Below are 17,873 nucleotides of genomic sequence, written 5' to 3' on the forward strand. Positions count from 1 at the left end.
TCTGTCTATATAGTATAAAGTATACGTATGCCTAATAATGGCTTGTGTCCATGCAATAAATTTTGCAGTGAATTCTTTTTATTTTTGTAGATTTATTTGAAATATTTTTATACACCAGTATGATTTATCGATTTATATGATGAAATGTAGTACGTATACAGTATATGTGTGAGCACCAAGTAATTTAATACTACTTACGTACTATTTTGAATGTTTTTGTCATCTTTCAGTATTTGGTTAAGACAATTAAAATAAGCAAGAAGTTAGAAAAATTATAATCACAAGCATCTTAAAATAAGCAAGAAGTTAGAAAAATGATAAGCAAAAAGTTAGAAAAATGATAACCACAAGCCCATGTATTTTGCTTTCAGTGTCATGGATAGTCTAACGGAATGTGGGAACTGTAGTGATGCTGGAATCCAGAGGGCAGTTGTGGACTGTGTATCTGCCCTTCTTCTATCCTTAGAAAAAATCTCCCTTGGAACTGCATTATCTTCACAGTATATAGAGTCTCTTAATACCCTGTATGCTAGGATTGAAGATGGAGACTATTCAGGTAAATGTAAACAACAGGCAGTTAAATTAAAAATTATACCATCCTATTGAATTTCACGGAAGATTGAATTTTAGAATGTCATTGATGCATTATTGCATAGGCTTTTCCTTTTTTTGGAAATTTCCTGTACAGTGTGCATTCAGACAAATATGTTTATTTAACTGCATTTGTCCAGTGAACAATGTAGGATTTAATTAGATGTGGCAGTACAGGCAGTCCCTGGTAATCGGCGGGGATTCCATTCTCTGCGGGGTGCTGATAAGCGAAAACCATCATTAACAGAAACTCTGCGATTTATGTTGCCGATTCTATGGTGCTAGACAAGCACTATAAAACCAGATTGCCATTAACTGAGTCCCCGATTACCGGGGACTGCCTGTATGCACAGCTAGCTTGTGATTGGCTGCAAATCAGTTTCCAGTATTTGGCTTACTGAAGTAATAGTGCAAATTGTTTCTTCTATAATGTGTTTGAATGCTTATATGTATATACAGAGAACCTTCACACTTTTTTATATGCTAAATCTTAAGTATGTCAATGTATTATCAATAATATAATACAATCACATGAAAGATGAGCTTGTACAGTATTAAACAGTCTACTCAGATAAAACTTGTGAATTATGGACTTTAAATAATTATCTTTTATCTTACTGTAGGTATATATAGACTTCTGGCTATCTAAGTGTGAATACAAGGTAATTTAATCATTAGTTCATACATTTTAATTAAGTGGATAGGCTAATATTTGAAATAACATGAAATACTGTTTGTGAAGCTGTCTGGGAAGGTGAATGGAACAGAAGCTGCACCATTGGCTAGAAAGCAGGAAATTTCAGTCTATACATGTCAGTGGTATTGTGGTTTTATTTTTAGGATGCTTTGCATATTTAATCGTTATCATAGTTCAGTGTTTTGGCACTTTTAGAGTACAGGCGGCCCTCGGTTAGCGGCAGGGGTTCCGTTCCTGGCCACCGACGCCAAGCGATTTTCGACGCTGAGCGATTTTAAAGCCTACGGCCGCCGCACACCTTCTTTCGAAACTCTAGAGTCTAGACCAGTCAAAGGCGCCGTAATCCCACAACGGCGCAATAAGTAAAATTATATTTATGCAGTATAGTACTATAGAATTTACTGTACAGTACATGTGGGTGTCTAGAGTATGTAAAGATATAATAAAGTTTATACAGTGTACAGGTATCTGTAGTGTTCAGGTTACGATCATTAGTCTTGATAGTTCGATTTTATGAGAGATCAAATTACAATGGCCTAACTTTATCCATCTTCTAGTTACATAAGTTCAATAACAGCAAAAGAGAATGGTGAAAGTATGGTTTTAACGTTATACTCGTTGCGTGAACGTGTACAACCATGAACAACCGAACGAGAAACGATTTTTTTTTTTTCTAAGTACAACCGAAGTTACCGAACTGGATAACATCTGTTTGGCTTGTATTTCGATCATCGTACTACAGTGCAACATTACCGTATTTGTTATAAATGGCGTTCTGTATAGAATAGAACTGAGATATCTTAATGTAATAACTTTATTCGCTATAGATCAGAGATCAATATAGATTAAAGATCAATCGGGAAATATACCGTTAAATTTAAACGTAATTATGACTGAAGCTGAGAAAACTGTTCAAGCTGCTAATGACTATTATCGTACATCGGCAACAAGGATAAAACTGCAGTAAACGTCTGCCATCACACACAACCATAGATAAAATTGGGATAAAATAATTTTAATCAAAACTACTGTGCTTGAAAGAACACATTTTACTGTTGGTTTCACGCCGATATAAGATAAATAACGTAAAGTTCGTATTACGATGATATAAAGGATTACGTATTGCGAACGGAATCACGTAATTTTGTTACGCAATAAACATGCCGCCAACGTAATCTGTTAACGAAAAAAATAGTAGTTCACATTCACAACGAGACATATTCAATAAATATTTCCACCTAAAAACAGCTGTATAAGGAAAAATAACTTTGTCTCATATAAGTCAAGTATCTAGATATTCGTTTATGCTAACTAGAATCCAAGAGGGCATTCGCTCAGAATTGCGTTATGGTGAAACAGACTCGTATTCATCAGCTGATTTCAAACCACAACATTGGCCGCTCCGCGGAATACGGGCTTAAGTTTGCCGTAGTATTTTAAAATACAATAATATGATACATACAATATTCTTGGATACAGTGAAATAATGTATAACCTTTTTAAAGGATTTATGGAAAAGATGCATAATTAATAAAATAACACAATGCATTTTTTCGGAACTGGCGGACAAGAACGAACATGAAAAACCATCCCCTGACAACGTGGAGCGTATTTACAAAGGCTGCCTTAATTTGTATCTTATTTCTGTACAAAAATGAAAATACCTTTACGCAATATATTTTCATACACATTTTAAACATAAAAGCATAAACATTTGAAAAATCGACACATCGATCGCTAAATTTCTCTCTCTCTCTCTCGCTCTCCTCTCTCTCTCTCTCCTCTCTCTCTCTCTCTCTTTCTCTCTCTTTAACTCGATAATTTTGGAAGAGCGGCAGACGGCGGCAAAAAAAGTGCAAATTAGCGATCGATGTGTCGATTTTATAAATGTTTATGCTTTTATGTTTAAAATGTGTATGAAAATGTATTACGAATAGGGTATTTTTATTTCTGTGCAGAAATATGATAAAAAGGCAGCTTTTGAAACTCCCCTTCAAGTTATCGACTACGATGTGTTTTTCAAGTTCGTTCTTGTATGCCGCGGCGGCATACAAGAACGAACTTGAAAAACACATCGTAGTCGATAACTTGAAGGGGAGTTTCAAAAGCTGCCTTTTTATCATATTTCTGCACAGAAATAAAAATACCCTATTCGTAATACATTTTCATACACATTTTAAACATAAAAGCATAAACATTTATAAAATCGACACATCGATCGCTAATTTGCACTTTTTTTAAATCGATGTTTTGGAAGAGCGGCAGGCGGCGGCTACAAGAAGAAACATCGTATTTGCTATCGTGAAGGGCAGTTTTCAAAAGCTGCCTTTGTATCATATTTCTGTACAGAAATAAAAAATGCCTTTCACGTAATACATTTTCACACACATTTAAACAAAAGCATGATTAATTATGAATCGACACATCTTAGCTAAATTTGCACTTATGTAACTCGATATTTTCGGCATAGAACAGCGTCAGAGGCATATATTTACCCTAATACCTACGTAATAACTCTCCATAAAATTTGTTAATATAATTTGCATAACCTTTATGGTCTGAACGGCATTTCTACATATGTATGAACTCGTTAGACAACGCGCTAGCGGCGCTGTTAACTGAAATTTGTGCCGTAAAGATACCTTTAAAATGCCTTATTTTTTTAATGAATATTTTTGACGACCGCCGTAAAACCGATTCGCCGTTGAGTGATTGCGCCGTTAACCGCGCCGCCTTATACAAGTTTTAAATCTTTTTGAGTTCCCTTCATCAGTAGTGTGATGATGGCATTTGTATAGCATAAAAGTTATTTGTTTTCATTGTAAGCCATTGGAATGATAGTTTGAATGAATAAGTAAAGGTCAACAATGAGGAAGCAATTTTGACTGTATGGGAATGAAAGGTGTGCTTGAAAGAAACTCCGTACAATCAAAATAAATAGCACAGACCAAATGTTCACTTGACTATGCTTTGTGTTCTGATAGTTAATATCATTAAAGCTTATCTTTCTAGTTAACAGATGTAGATATTGCTTTGGTATCATAATGAAATTAGTACTACATGGGGTAAAAGTTGAATGGTAAGGAAATTTTTTTATTCAAACTGCTTGTAATCATAGGTCCCCATGTAGCCTGGAATATATGAAATTTTGTTTTCTTAGTATAAATATTATATGTTCAGCATTCGCAAAGCGTTGCAGAGTGGGTACAGAGCAATTTATTCAATATGTGCACCGCTGCCTTAATAAAAATAGCCGTTTTGGAGAATTTGTCAATATACAGGGAAAAATGCAACTCAAAATACAAAAAGCTTCTTCATTTAAAATACCATTGTCACTAAAATTTCCTGCCTTTCAGCCAATGTTGCAGTTGCAGTGATTGTTCCATCCACCTGCTCCAGACAGCTTCATAAATAAAAATGTTTCTTGCCTTTTTATTTACATACAGTGAGATGAAACATAATTATTTGAAGCCCATCATTAATTTGTGTCTGATTTGAGTAGAGTCTTTGACTCAAGCCCATCTTTCATGGGCTCATATTGGTATGTTATTATAAATATGAATCAGTATTTTATGATTTGCATAAGAAGGTGTGATGGTTCTTTGTACGTATATAATTAATTTTCAAATATGTTATTGAAGAAACAGTTTCAGTATTTATCAAAATAAGCAAACAATATCAGAGCTGGAGCCCAGTCCTGAGCTATCCATGTACATGTGCCTCATTTTCACCCATGGGTAGACAAAAGATTTGGAACTGACAAGTACAGGCAATATTTAACAAGGTTCTCATTTGGGTCTGGTGGATGTGACATTTGTTATTATTATGTATGTGGTAACTACAGAGTTATGAAAATGGAAAGGTAATACTAGTAAAATATATTTCATGAATAAGTAAAGTAAACCAAATCACTGGAATGCATTAATACATACTATATTGTTTTCTTGGATATTGAGCAAACTTAAGGGAGAAAAGTTGTCAAAAGTATTGTGCAGAACCAGTAATAGAATTTTAAGATGCCATAGGAATTTTAGGATTATTTTAAAAAGAAAGATGAAAATGCTGTGAACAAGCTAATGCTGCATACAATTATTAATGACCAAAACTGTTAAAGATATGAAATAGTTTTATTTTTAATTATCTGCCCAGACTTCTCATTAGAATTATTTTATTTACAGAGATATAAGTGTGCAAGGAAATTTGCAATGTCAAGAGCATGAGGATCATCATAAAGTAGTTTGTAGAGTGGCTAACTGAGCTATGATTTCTAGTTCAAAGAACAGCTTCATAGTTGGTTTCTGCATTGTACTACTTTATCTACTCAAACAACACACCACTGCTAGTCAAACTGGAGATGGGTTATAGATTGCCAATTCAGGTCCATTCACACTTTTTAAAACCTTTTTGTGGCTGTAGGTTTCAAGAATATTTGCTTTTAACATAATATAGTACGTATATATTTCTGTGCTGTGGATAGGACCATAGAAGTCGAGAATTTCATTTTTTCAAAAAATGTAACAAAGATTCTTGAAGTAACTAGTTATGCTTGTTTTTCAGGACCATTAACATATGAAAACAAGAGTAAGTTACCCAAATATGAAGTTGTTGACAATCTTAAAACATCATCAGAGTCAACAGCTTCAGATACCTTGTCCCAGCAAATGGATGAACTAGAATTTGAAGGTGACGAAGATATCAGCAGTAAAGAAGAACCAAGTGATGATGAGGAAATGAAAGGTATGTAACATGCAACAGAAAGTTTTTCCTATTACAAGGTATGGCAGTCATCTCAAAATATCCAAACTCTTTGCTGAGGTAGGTCTGTTGTAATACAGTATTAAGACAACCTGTAAGTATGGTAATGAAGATATATTTAGTTAGTACTGTCCTCCCCAAGCTGATTATGATAAGCACAGAATTGTAATTAGAAAGAGGGAAAATAAATTAAGATCATGAATGCATTTCCAGTAAGAATCTGTATCAGCATTGGTTCAGTTGAAGCTCCATCAATACAGTTTGGAGTTTTCAATGACAAGACAGGCTGTCCTGGAAAACTTGTCACACATTCGTTAAAAAAAAAATCTTTTGTCTAGCATGACCTTAGGTAATAAAATGTTTTGAACAATTATTAGCATTGCACCAAAATTTTTTCTGTCTAGGACCACCCTTGAGCACTTGTTGATGTATGATTAAAAGTCTAACAAATTTTGAAGTCCATTCTGTATTGAAGTAGTCACTCTGCCATTTCCTAAATAAAGGTTATAAGAATAAAAAAAATGCATACTGGGAAAAAATTCTCAAGGATGTCAGGGAAGTAAAACCACAGCACTGAATAAATTTTGGTTGTCCTTTTCAAAAAATGGTTTTTTGGGGGCCTGTTTTGAGAGGAGGTATTTTGCCTTTCATTACAAGCATGTGAGGAGTATTCCAAATGGCCAGACAGTATAGCTGTATTTGATGATGTAAAGAAACTGACTGTCCCAAATAAATGCATAATTTTGATGAAACATCAGACCAGAAATAAGATAAAAAGCTATCATACTGAAAATTAGTATTGTGCAGATGTCCAAAAGATATCAATTGCAGTGAGAAGATTTCCCAAGGCCCTGCTAAGATGACCAAGCAGCAGTGAGATAGAAGAGTTCTTGAGTAGCTCATGCCTTTTTAGAGGCAGTACTGTGCTATTAGAAAAGATCTCCAGTAGATCTTGCCATAGTGAAACTACTGCAGTATTAGAAAAAGTTCCCACAGAATCTTGCTACATGGAAGCCAGTACAGTGGTCCCCCCGTATTCGCAGGGGATGTGTACCAGGGCCCCCCCTCATTGGAACCCCCATAAACACGTTGTAAACGGCCAATTTGTTACTTAAAACTCAAGAAAAACCCACTAAAAATTTTTATACCTGGTTTTTTAAATAGTTTTATCACAAAAAGTGCATTTTATGATAAAATTGATCAAGAAAACTAGGAATTAGTGGATATTCCTCATAGAAAACTACTGCGAATAGGTGAATTTCCCAAGAATAATGGATAGATATGGTCTAGAGAGAAATCCACGAATGCGTGAGTCCGTGAACCCGAAGAACGCGAATACGGAGCGCCCACTGTATATTAGAAAAAGAGATCCCCAATAGATTTTGCCTTATGGAAGCCACACTTGTGATAAACATAAACTGGATGCTTTTAATAAAGTGATAGTCAGATTTCAAATACAGCAGTTATTGTAGAATGCAAAAAGAATTATATACTTCTGAATTGAACTGGTGCAAAATTTGAAGCAATAAGCAAAGTGCAACCGTAACTTAAAGTTTGGCTAATGCCACTACGTATACAGGCAGTCCCCGGGTTACGAAGGGGGTTCCGTTCTTGAGACACGTCGTAAGCCGAAAATCGTTGTAAGCCGGAACATTGTCAAAAATCCTAAGAAAACCTTACTTTTAATGTTTTGGGTGCATTGAAAACTATGTAAACTGCATTCTTATGGCATTTTTCATCAAAAAACCTTCAAATATTGATTATTTTGCATTTTTGGTGTCATATTTCATCTACCAGATGAGCGTTGTAGGCGTCGTAACCCTGGAACATGCGTCGTAATCATGAAAATAATGTCTGATGAATATAATTGAAAAGCGTTGTAACCTCGGAACGTCGTAAGCCGAGACCGTCGTAACCCAGGGACTGCCTGTATATCGAAACTATCAAATGCCATGGGTAGATAAAGGTTTCACAGAAAACAAGGTGTATGCCATAGTCGCTGGATTTTTACTTTTTTGTTTGGTTTTCTTATAGCTATAGAGCATTATCACAGGTTAACAGTTTCGTTCTTATTTATAACTGTTGTAAAGACTTACAAACATTTGATGTGCCTTAGAAATAAAAACTTGCATGACCTTGTTTGATATATTTAGTTGGTCTGTGTTCACAGCAGGTAACTTAGGAGCATATGTTGATGCTACCACATGGATCTTGTTTTTTTTAATTGAACTTCTTTTTCAGTGGAACTTTTGTTTCCCCTGACTATTCTCTTATCTCATTTTTCTTTGGAGATTTATTCATATTTTCCATTTTAACTTTATTCATCTGTGGGTCTTGTGTAGTGATTTTTTTGTGTGTTTTCTTGCCCTTCTTTTTTTTCCTATCCATTGAATAATTCACAAGAATGATCTCCACAACTGACTGATAATAGACATTTCAATTTAAAATAAATTATAGAACATTGTTTTGTCCATGCTTTGCAGATGAAGATGAAGCAGAACCTGTCAGGAAGAAAAAAGGTAAAACTGATGCTGGAAAAGGACATGAATCTGATGCTTCAGGAGACACTGAGGGTCCAGAGGATGAAGAAGAGGATGATGAGCATGATAGAGAAGAGGTTTGTAAGCTTTCCTGTATAAAATCTGATTTTGTAATTAAATGCAAGTTTTCTTTTTACATGAATGATTTGTATTTGTGGTTTTGATTATGGCTCTTTAAATAACATTGTTTCACTCCTGACTCGCTAAATGATGCATTGTCATTACAATAGCAGATAATGGCTGTTTTTGCTGGTACAGCAATTATTCTGCAGTAAGTCTTGTGAACTTAGTCATAGATTTTCCAGAGAAGGATTTTGTTGACTTTCATAATAGTAGTAGTTTGTTCTCCTTAGTTTAGATAGATGTCACGAAACTTCAGCATCCATATTTCTGTTTTCCTTTACATGTTAATTCCCTTTATTTGTTGTGCCCATAAATATCAAAATTCCATTAACAAGATTCTAATATCCTGGTTATCATGTGTTTCCTGATTTATTAATCATGAATTGAGCTTTATATACTCTTTGAGTGGGAGCTGTGTTGGGATAAAAAAACATGTGAATAGATAGAATGATAATATTGTCTTCTTTTAAAACTCTTAAGACTTTATGTTAAACTAAGTATTATTTGAGATGACTCTTACCTACTGTTTAAGTTAGGTATATCTCCGTACTGCCTCCTGATCCCAACTCGTTGACAGGTGGGGGCTTAGGGATCCACTGCAGAGAATGTATGCTCCTTTATTCCTACTTTCTCTGCTGTGGATTTAACTAAACATTGGGACTTTTAACTCCTTTACTCCTATAGATTTTCCCCCTTCCCTTCTTATTTTGTTGACGACCTTGGCATGTAATTGGATTACTGAATTGACTGCTCTTTTAACTTGATGAAGGTTGGAGTTGGATGGCGTGCCACTCCACCCGTAAAACTAAAGTACCTGATGTGTTCGAGCGAGGGAAAACTTTTATCAAGTCATGCCCACAGTGCTGGGCCCGATCTCGATGGACTGACAATCCTTAAGGCACTGTGGGTATGGTGTATATCCAGGCGAGTGTCCCAGGGCAGTTAACACTGTATGTAACAGTATTGCTCCTCCCCCAATTGGGCCTCCATGGTGAGAGGGACCTCATCCTGGACGAAATTAATTTCTTGTTCTATGGCAAATGTATCAAACCTCCATGTGACTTCTAGCATGACAACAGACTATCCCCAGGAAACCCCAATTAGTGAACAGCAGAGTGGTATCAAAACTTCTTTACCATTTAGACCATTTAGAAAAAATAGATATCATATTGACCCAACGTTGGCTCATTTTACTCCCTCTTTGATAGTGGAACTTGATCAAGTTTCCTAACCTTGAAAACAGACAGTAAAATATCTGCTCTAAAATTGAAAAATTATTTATTAAGTAGATATCCCAGCTCTGAAATGTCATTCAGACAAATAAAAGATCAGACGTGGCTGCTAGAAACCACAACTAAAAATCAATCGGAGAATTTATGAATATAACAAGTATTGAAAATGTAAATGTTCTAGTTAAAAAACATGACAGTATGAAGAGTGTGCATGGAACCATAGTGCTTCCTGATGATAATGATGAGCCAGTTGAAAAGAATATGTTGTTAGATTCTCTTAAAATGAGGTATAGTAATGTACAGGACTGCGAAATATGTAACTTAACGAGTAGACAAAATAAAAGACAAATATTGAGGTTAGCCAAAGATAAAATTTGAAGGGCAAGAATTACCATTGAAAATTAAAATTATGGGCCAAAACTGAGAAATTAGACCATATGTTCCAAAACCACTACAGTGCCAAAACTGCAGTTAGTACGGGCACAGAAAAATTGCTGGAATAGATTTGTATGTGCGCATTGTGGATCCGAAGAGCATGCCACACAATGTATGTGTAGTGAGCCTAAATGCATGAACTATGGGCAAAATTGCCATTCAAGGTCTAAGGAATGTATGTATTATATATACACCACTGTACTAAAATTATTGCAAGAGAGAACAGGAATGCCTAGAAAAGGAGGCCAAATTAGAATTAAAAGTTAGAGGAATTCATGACCCTGCTAGAAAATGTACCTTTTCCACTATACATAGTAACAAATAATGAAACAAAAATAGAAATACACAAACGTAAACCCCTAATACATCATTCTCAGGAAATGAAAATTACTTTTCAAGAAGAATCTAAAGTTGCTAAGAAACAAGAAATTTCTGGGCTCAGCTCGTGTCGCTGCGCGAAATATCCTTTAATCTATTATTTCTAGGGTAATGTACTAACACATCCACCAGAGAATAAATAAATAAAGAAAAAGGTCAGTATAACTGGACTCGCTCACACCTCCAAGAGGGTGTCGGTATGAACACTATGGCGAGTGAGACCACTACCACGAGCCAAATGCCAATAGAATTCTCCCACTACAAAATCCCTCCAAGAGGAGAGCGACCACAGTGTGGGCAGCAAGTACTACTACTACTCCATCCCATGCTGCCGACTGCTGCGCCTCTGGTGGCCATCCTTTTCAGTTAGCGCACACGATACACACGTGCCATTTTCTTCTCTGTGTTTTTGTGCCCTTTCTTTTGGATTTTATTACCATGGAGCGTGCAGCCATCGCAGCAGCTAAGTTAAGTACTCAGTGTTTATTGCTATTTGGTTTTTTTCCGGCCCTGAGCACGTATTTTGCCGTTTTTTAGGTATAAATACGATCTCTAGGTCGGAAGCATGGCAGCATGGTTTTCTTGCCTCGTGGTGGGTCCGTTCTGGGTCGCCCATACCCAGAAAACATCCCCTGGATTTTGTACGCTCTATTTTTATTATCCGCTTTGTTTAGGGTAAGGTCTACACGGTTTTGTCATGCATGCATGTCTTTTACCTTATGTAGGCTCTTCCATCCAGACCCTAGCCACGGCTCTTAGTATCGGCCTCGGCTAGCTTTGAGTGGTAGACTTGCCTTCGGGTTAGTCGTACACTCCTGGATTTTTTCTCCTACTATTTTGTTTTTCTTTCTTTCATTTATTATTCATTTATTATTTATGTGATATTGTTAGGTTAGTTAGGCGTCTGGTTCGCTTAGCCTAGGTCATGGCCCATTGGGCCTTTATGTTACCGCTTGTCAGCTCGGTTTTGCTTCCGATAGCATCCCTCTCTGATCAGTTGGTTATGTTTTAGGCTTATGTGTTGTTCTTACCGCCCCGTGGTCACTATGTGATCACGAGGCAGCCAGACGCCTGTCCAGTCACCTTTCCCCCCTCCCGCTCTTCCATAGGGTCGGGGGGGGTGGTTAGGCCTGCCCATGCTCGCTACCGCATACCCGAGCCTGCCTCCCTTCTCTCCCCCCAGGCGGAGGGGGTAGAGGGACGGGGACAGACCCAGACTGGACTCGACCTCTCCGGCTTCTCGGTCCGGTCGGATGGTAAGGTGGGGGGGACTGGCCTTTCCCCCTTTCCGTTACTACTCCGTCGCTCCGTTACTAGCCCAGTCTGTATGCCCCTTGCTCTTTCCCACCTTACTAGGGCTCCTCTACCACCGGAGACCTGGCATCTAGCGGAAAGGTGCTAGTCTACCCCACGGGGTGGACCGGAACATACAGTCGGTCCCTTCTAACCTCTCCGTTTTCACTGAGTTATACACTCCGCCACGCACTGGACTTAGTCCGGTACGTTCGAGCTTTAGGTTTAAGATGTTAAGTTTATTTAAGTACCTTAAACCATTCCCCCTCCCTTCTTATTCACCGGATACCTCCGGGGTTTATAGCCTATTCAGGCGTTTAAGGGAGGGGCTATGCCCGAATTTTTTCCGAGCTCCGGCATGCAACGGAGTTCTTCTGCCTTTAGCCTGTAAGTGATATTCTTTAAGATACTCATGTGTCTTTCCACTTACAGACCAACCTCGTGAGCATCCGGGATGCGCCGCCACACTTCAGGACCCATGTGGACACGAAGTTTGCCGGTCCCATGCTCCATGCGCGACTCCCGCACGGGGACATCCAGGTCTGGTACCATGAGACGTGTACCATATGTTACGATCTGGTGAGCCAAGCTTTTAGACGGGGTAAGTAAAGTATTCCATCTCCGGTAGCTGGTCCTCATCTGTTATAGTGCTTAAGTTTTTACATCAATCACTCTAACTTAAGGTAAATTCAAGGGACCTTATAGCCCCTATAATTTTAAGTTATGCTTTAAGTTTAGCTTTAGTTTTAAGTTATTCTTAAATCTAATCAATACCCTCTAACCTTAGGTAAATATAAAGGGACCTTATAGCCACTATAAGTTTAAGTAATGCTTTAAGTTACTTTAGTTTTTAAGTGATTCTTAAATCTAACAATACCTCTTTCCAGGCGCCGGCCGTGAGGGATACCGCACTGGCAACCATGCGGGCCTGGGTCGGCGGTTTCGGGAAGAACGCCGCCAAGGGTATGCCCTACATCCTGGAGAAAAAGTTGGCGGTACTTATCTTCCCCGGAGGCAAGGCGACAGGATACGTCGACCCAGTAGAGGCGGCCCCGACTATCGCCTTCATCCAGCAACAGCTGGCTGCCTCATTGACTGACCAAGGCCAGGACTCTCCTCGGAAGTCGCGACGTTGGATATTAATGTAGAACCTATGGTAGGTGTAGACGACCTGTTGGTCGAGGTAGGTAAGGTGGACACCCAAGGGATACCCTTGGGTGCAACTGTCTCTTCTACTCCTGCAACCTCTCCATCCTTCCAAGGCTTTACGGGTGATGAATTATATACTCCTCCTGACGCTTCGGTTAGACCCAAGGTCAAGGGTCAAGCAGTGAAATCCTTGACAAAGACGTCGTCGTCGTCTAAGAAGACGGCTTCGGCGTCATCCTCCTCTCGTAAGTCTCCGGCTAGGAATCCCGGAGCAGACAGATCTAAAGCTTCTGGGTTCCGGCTCTAAGTCCTCGAGGAGTAATCCTCCAGAGAGAGATCTCACACTCCGGCAGAGTCGTCAGTTCCGCTACCCTTGGTTCCAATTCAGAGCCACCCCTCCACCTCCGCAGCAGCTCCGGCTTTGGACTCCAATGCTGGTCTGTTACAACAGGTAGGCGACCTGGTTGGGTCTCTGAAAAGTAGCATGGAACAAATGATCTCTCGGTTGTCGGATAGGATTACTTCTCAAGACACCATTATAGCCGGACTGAGCCAAGCTCCTCTAGCCTCTCCTCCACCTGTCAACACAGGTGGAGCCCAGCTTCCCCCGTATGACTCTCTACCTCCGTTCTCAATGAACAACCCTTGGAGAGTAGCGTCATACGCCCCCTTCCAAGACGGACTCATTTCTATACTGGAAATTTGGAACTCGGAGGATCGAGGACTTCGAGTTCTACCCGGAAGACCTTCAGCCTCCGTTCATCGGCTACGCAAGGCTCACCGCCTCAGCCATGATTCGGGATGATAGGGTACCAAAGGAGACAGTCCTCTATTCACGTGACCAGGCTCAGAGAGAATGGCTCAGGTGTCTAGAGGACATGGATTGTTCCAATACGAAAATCCAACCTTTCAAGAGTCCGTTTACGATCTTTACGATGGATGAGAGTACCCCGCTCCCTTTCCTGACAAAGATCGCGACGTCTACCATTCCAGCGGCCCGGGGCCAGAAGGGGGACCCCATGCCTCAACTGAAGGAAGCAGATCCTACATCTCCGTTACTTCCTTCAGCCGGAGAATTGTGGGAAGACTTACCTAACACCTTCTCAGCTGGCAAACTCAAACCGGACTGTGCTATGGAGCAGTTTGGTGAAAAAAGCTACCCAGGGGGCTTCCAGATAGCCTTATTCAGGCTGAATTTGACGCAAATCGCGATTAGCCAGATCGATTAATTCCATGGCTATGACCGAGGTGGCCACCATAGCCTATGGTTCAGAGCCGCTTTTCAAGCTTATGACCAAATCCCTGACTCAAACGGTACAGTCAGATATGTTTGAGTTTGCCACTGCTAGGACGAATTGTAGGAAGCATGTTCTACAAGAAGCAACTATTCGGCACGAGCCGAATAGGTTACTTGCGTCGAGCATCTGGGGAGCAGACCTCTTCCCAGAAGCGATGGTGAAGGAAGTTCAGTCAGAGGCTACGAGGCTGAACCAGAGCCTTAAGGGACCGTTGGGGTCTTACGGCCAAGAGGAGGCAAGATCTAGCAGCTAGAGGTAAGGGTCAAAGAAACCCAGACGTTTCCAGCCCTACCAGAAAAAGCAGCCACGCTTTTCTCAGCAAGTTCCGGCGGTTCCCTTAGTGCAAAACAGCCCAACCTTCCACTTCAAAGGCTCAATCACAGCCGATTTACGTTATCTCCCCTCAGCCTCAGCCCTCCACCTCTTACGCCATCTCTCCAGCTTACAATCAAGCCTTCGAGAGTCAAGCTTCACAGAAGTATGACCGCTCGGGTAAGGGAGGCAGAGGTAAGCGTTCCTTTCGTGGGAGAGGATCGGGAGGTCCCTTTATAGGGGAAAACATTTCAGAGGAGGCCGAGGAGGCTACCAGAACCAATGAAGAACTTCAGGTAGGAGGGAGGGCTGTTTCACTTTCGCCACCGGTGGAACTTCAGCAAGTGGGCTCAGAGCATTGTGTCAAAAGGCCTGGGTTGGAGCTGGTTAGTGAACCCACCCCCATCCAGACCTTTCCGCCAACTTCCTTCCAAGGAATTGACGGAGTATGCGGAGGATCTCCTTCAGAAAGGAGCTATAGCGAGAGTCAAAAGGTTAAAATTTCAAGGACGCTTGTTCAGCGTGCCAAAGAAAGGCTCACAAAAAAGAAGGGTAATCTTAGACTTGTCCCGCTTAAACTTAGCCATTCGCTGCGACAAGTTCAAGATGCTCACGATCTCGCAGGTGCGGACCTTACTTCCCCGTGGGGCCGTCACCACCTCTATCGATCTTACCGACGCTTACTATCATATCCCTATTGCAAGACACTTCCGTCCGTATCTGGGCTTCAAGATAGGAGACCAGACATTCTCCTTCAAGGTAGTTCCTTTCGGACTCAACGTAGCACCCAGGGTGTTTACGAAGCTGGCGGAAGTAGTAGTCCAACAACTCAGATCGCAAGGGGTTATGGTAGTAGCGTATCTCGACGATTGGTGATCTGGGCTTCAAACAGTCGAGGAATGCAACAAAGCAACACTGAAAGTGATTCAGTTCCTGGAATATCTAGGCTTCAAGATAAACAGGACCAAGTCAAGACTCACTCCAGAGTCAAACTTTCAGTGGCTAGGCATTCAATGGAATCTATCCTCCCATACTCTGTCGATTCCATCATCCAAGAGAAAGGAAATAGCGAAGTCAGTCAAGCAATTTCTGAGTCACAAACTGGCATCAAGAAGATCTCAGGAAAGGATCCTGGGTTCCCTCCAGTTTGCATCAGTGACGAACATCCTAATGAAAGCCAAACTGAAAGACCTAACCAGAATCTGGCGCTCACGAGCAAATGTCAGGTCCAGGGACAAATTATCCTCAGTCCCTCTGATTCTAAAGAATTGACTCCGGCCGTGGGCGAAAGTCAAGAACTTGTCGGTGTCAGTGCCCCTTCAGTTTCCTCCACCAGGGATCACCATCCACACAGACGCTTCATTAAGCGGTTGGGGAGGATATTCCCAGTTCGAGAAGGTTCAAGGAACGTGGTCACCTCAGTTCCGTCAGTTCCATATAAACGTACTGGAAGCAATGGCAGTGTTCTTGACTCTAAAAAGGTTACGTCCGCCAAAGTACTCCCACATAAAGCTAGTCCTGGACAGCGCAGTGGTAGTACAATTGTGTAAACAGAGGAGGCTCCAAGTCACGTCATCTAAATCATGTCATGGTAGCCATCTTCTCCTTGGCGGACAAGTTCAGTTGGCATCTCTCCTCCACTCATATAGCTGGAGTGAGAAACGTCATAGCAGATGCTCTATCCCGATCAGTACCTCTAGAGTCGGAATGGTCACTGGACAACAGTTCGTTCCAATGGATTCTTCAGAGAATTCCAGGTCTACAGGTGGATCTCTTCGCATCTCAAGCGAACCACAAACTCCCGTGTTATGTGGCCCCCAACCTGGACCCTCTGGCCTATGCCACGGATGCCCTGGCTCTAGACTGGAACAACTGGGAGAAGATTTATGTCTTTCCTCCAGTGAATCTTCTCATGAAAGTGTTAAACAAACTCAGGACATTCAAGGGTCAAGTGGCTCTAGTAGCCCCAAACTGGCCGAAGAGCAATTGGTACCCTCTCATTCTGGAACTGGGTCTTCGCCCTCTTCGGATCCCCAATCCCAGGCTCTCCCAGTCAGTACAAACGAAGACTGTGTTCGCTTCCTCAGGGATTCTCAAAACCCTAACTTTATGGATTTCATGAAGTTTGCAGCGAAAAGGGATGCGAATATTGACCCTCAGAATATTCTCTTCTTGGAATCCGATAAAAGAGATTCAACTTTGAGACAGTATGATGCTGCTGTCAAAAAGTTAGCAACCTTCCTGAAAGAATCAGATATTAGGATCATGACAATCAATTCAGCTATATCCTTTTTCAGATCCCTATTTGAAAAAGGCTTAGCAGCTAGCACGATTACGACAAACAAGTCAGCCTTGAAAAAGATATTTCAATTTGGATTCAACATAGACTTGACGGATTCCTACTTCTCGTCTATTCCCAAGGCATGTGCTAGACTTAGACCTTCTGTAAGGCCTACGTCAGTATCATGGTTCTTAAACGATGTTCTAAAACTGGCTTCAGAAACCGATAATGACACATGCTCGTTTATAATGCTCTTAAGAAAAAACTCTATTTTTATTAAGCTTGGCCTCAGGAGCCTAGAATTTCAGAACTGTCGGCTTTATCCAGAGATCCCGGATCATATTCAGTTCCTTCCCACAGGGGAAGTGCTACTTTCTCCGGAACGTAGCTTTATAGCAAAAAACAAAATGAAGATCCTTTGATGAGGTGGGAACCATGGAAGGTACTACCCCTTCCACAAGATGTATCTCTTTGCCCAGTTTCAGCCTTACGAGCCTTTCTGTCCAGGACCTCCTCATCCTCATCGGGTCCTCTCTTTAAGAGAGAAAAAGGTGGCACTTTATCTATTAAAGGCATCAGGCAACAAATCCTGTACTTCATTAAACAAGCCAATCCTGACTCTTTCCCAAAAGCACATGATGTCAGGGCAGTAGCCACCTCAATTAACTATTTCCAACATATGAACTTCGATGAGTTGAAAAAGTATACTGGATGGAAATCGCCGACAGTGTTCAAACGTCATTACCTAAAGTCCTTGGAAGCTCTGAAATTTTCAGCAGTAGCAGCGGG

General features: G+C 40.4%; 1 protein-coding gene across 1 annotated transcript in view; it reads left to right on the plus strand.

The window, feature by feature from the left end:
• Positions 1-17,873, plus strand: part of LOC135226201 (brefeldin A-inhibited guanine nucleotide-exchange protein 3-like) — a 199,483-nt gene that overhangs the window by 74,217 nt on the left and 107,393 nt on the right. The window contains exons 10-12 of the mRNA XM_064265644.1: positions 372-556; positions 5,846-6,025; positions 8,527-8,660. Coding sequence (XP_064121714.1) covers positions 372-556; positions 5,846-6,025; positions 8,527-8,660 — 499 coding nt within the window. The remainder of the gene's footprint in view (positions 1-371; positions 557-5,845; positions 6,026-8,526; positions 8,661-17,873) is intronic.

This window comes from Macrobrachium nipponense, chromosome 14 (genome assembly GCF_015104395.2).
Source record: "Macrobrachium nipponense isolate FS-2020 chromosome 14, ASM1510439v2, whole genome shotgun sequence".
In the NCBI taxonomy this organism is placed as follows: domain Eukaryota; kingdom Metazoa; phylum Arthropoda; class Malacostraca; order Decapoda; family Palaemonidae; genus Macrobrachium; species Macrobrachium nipponense.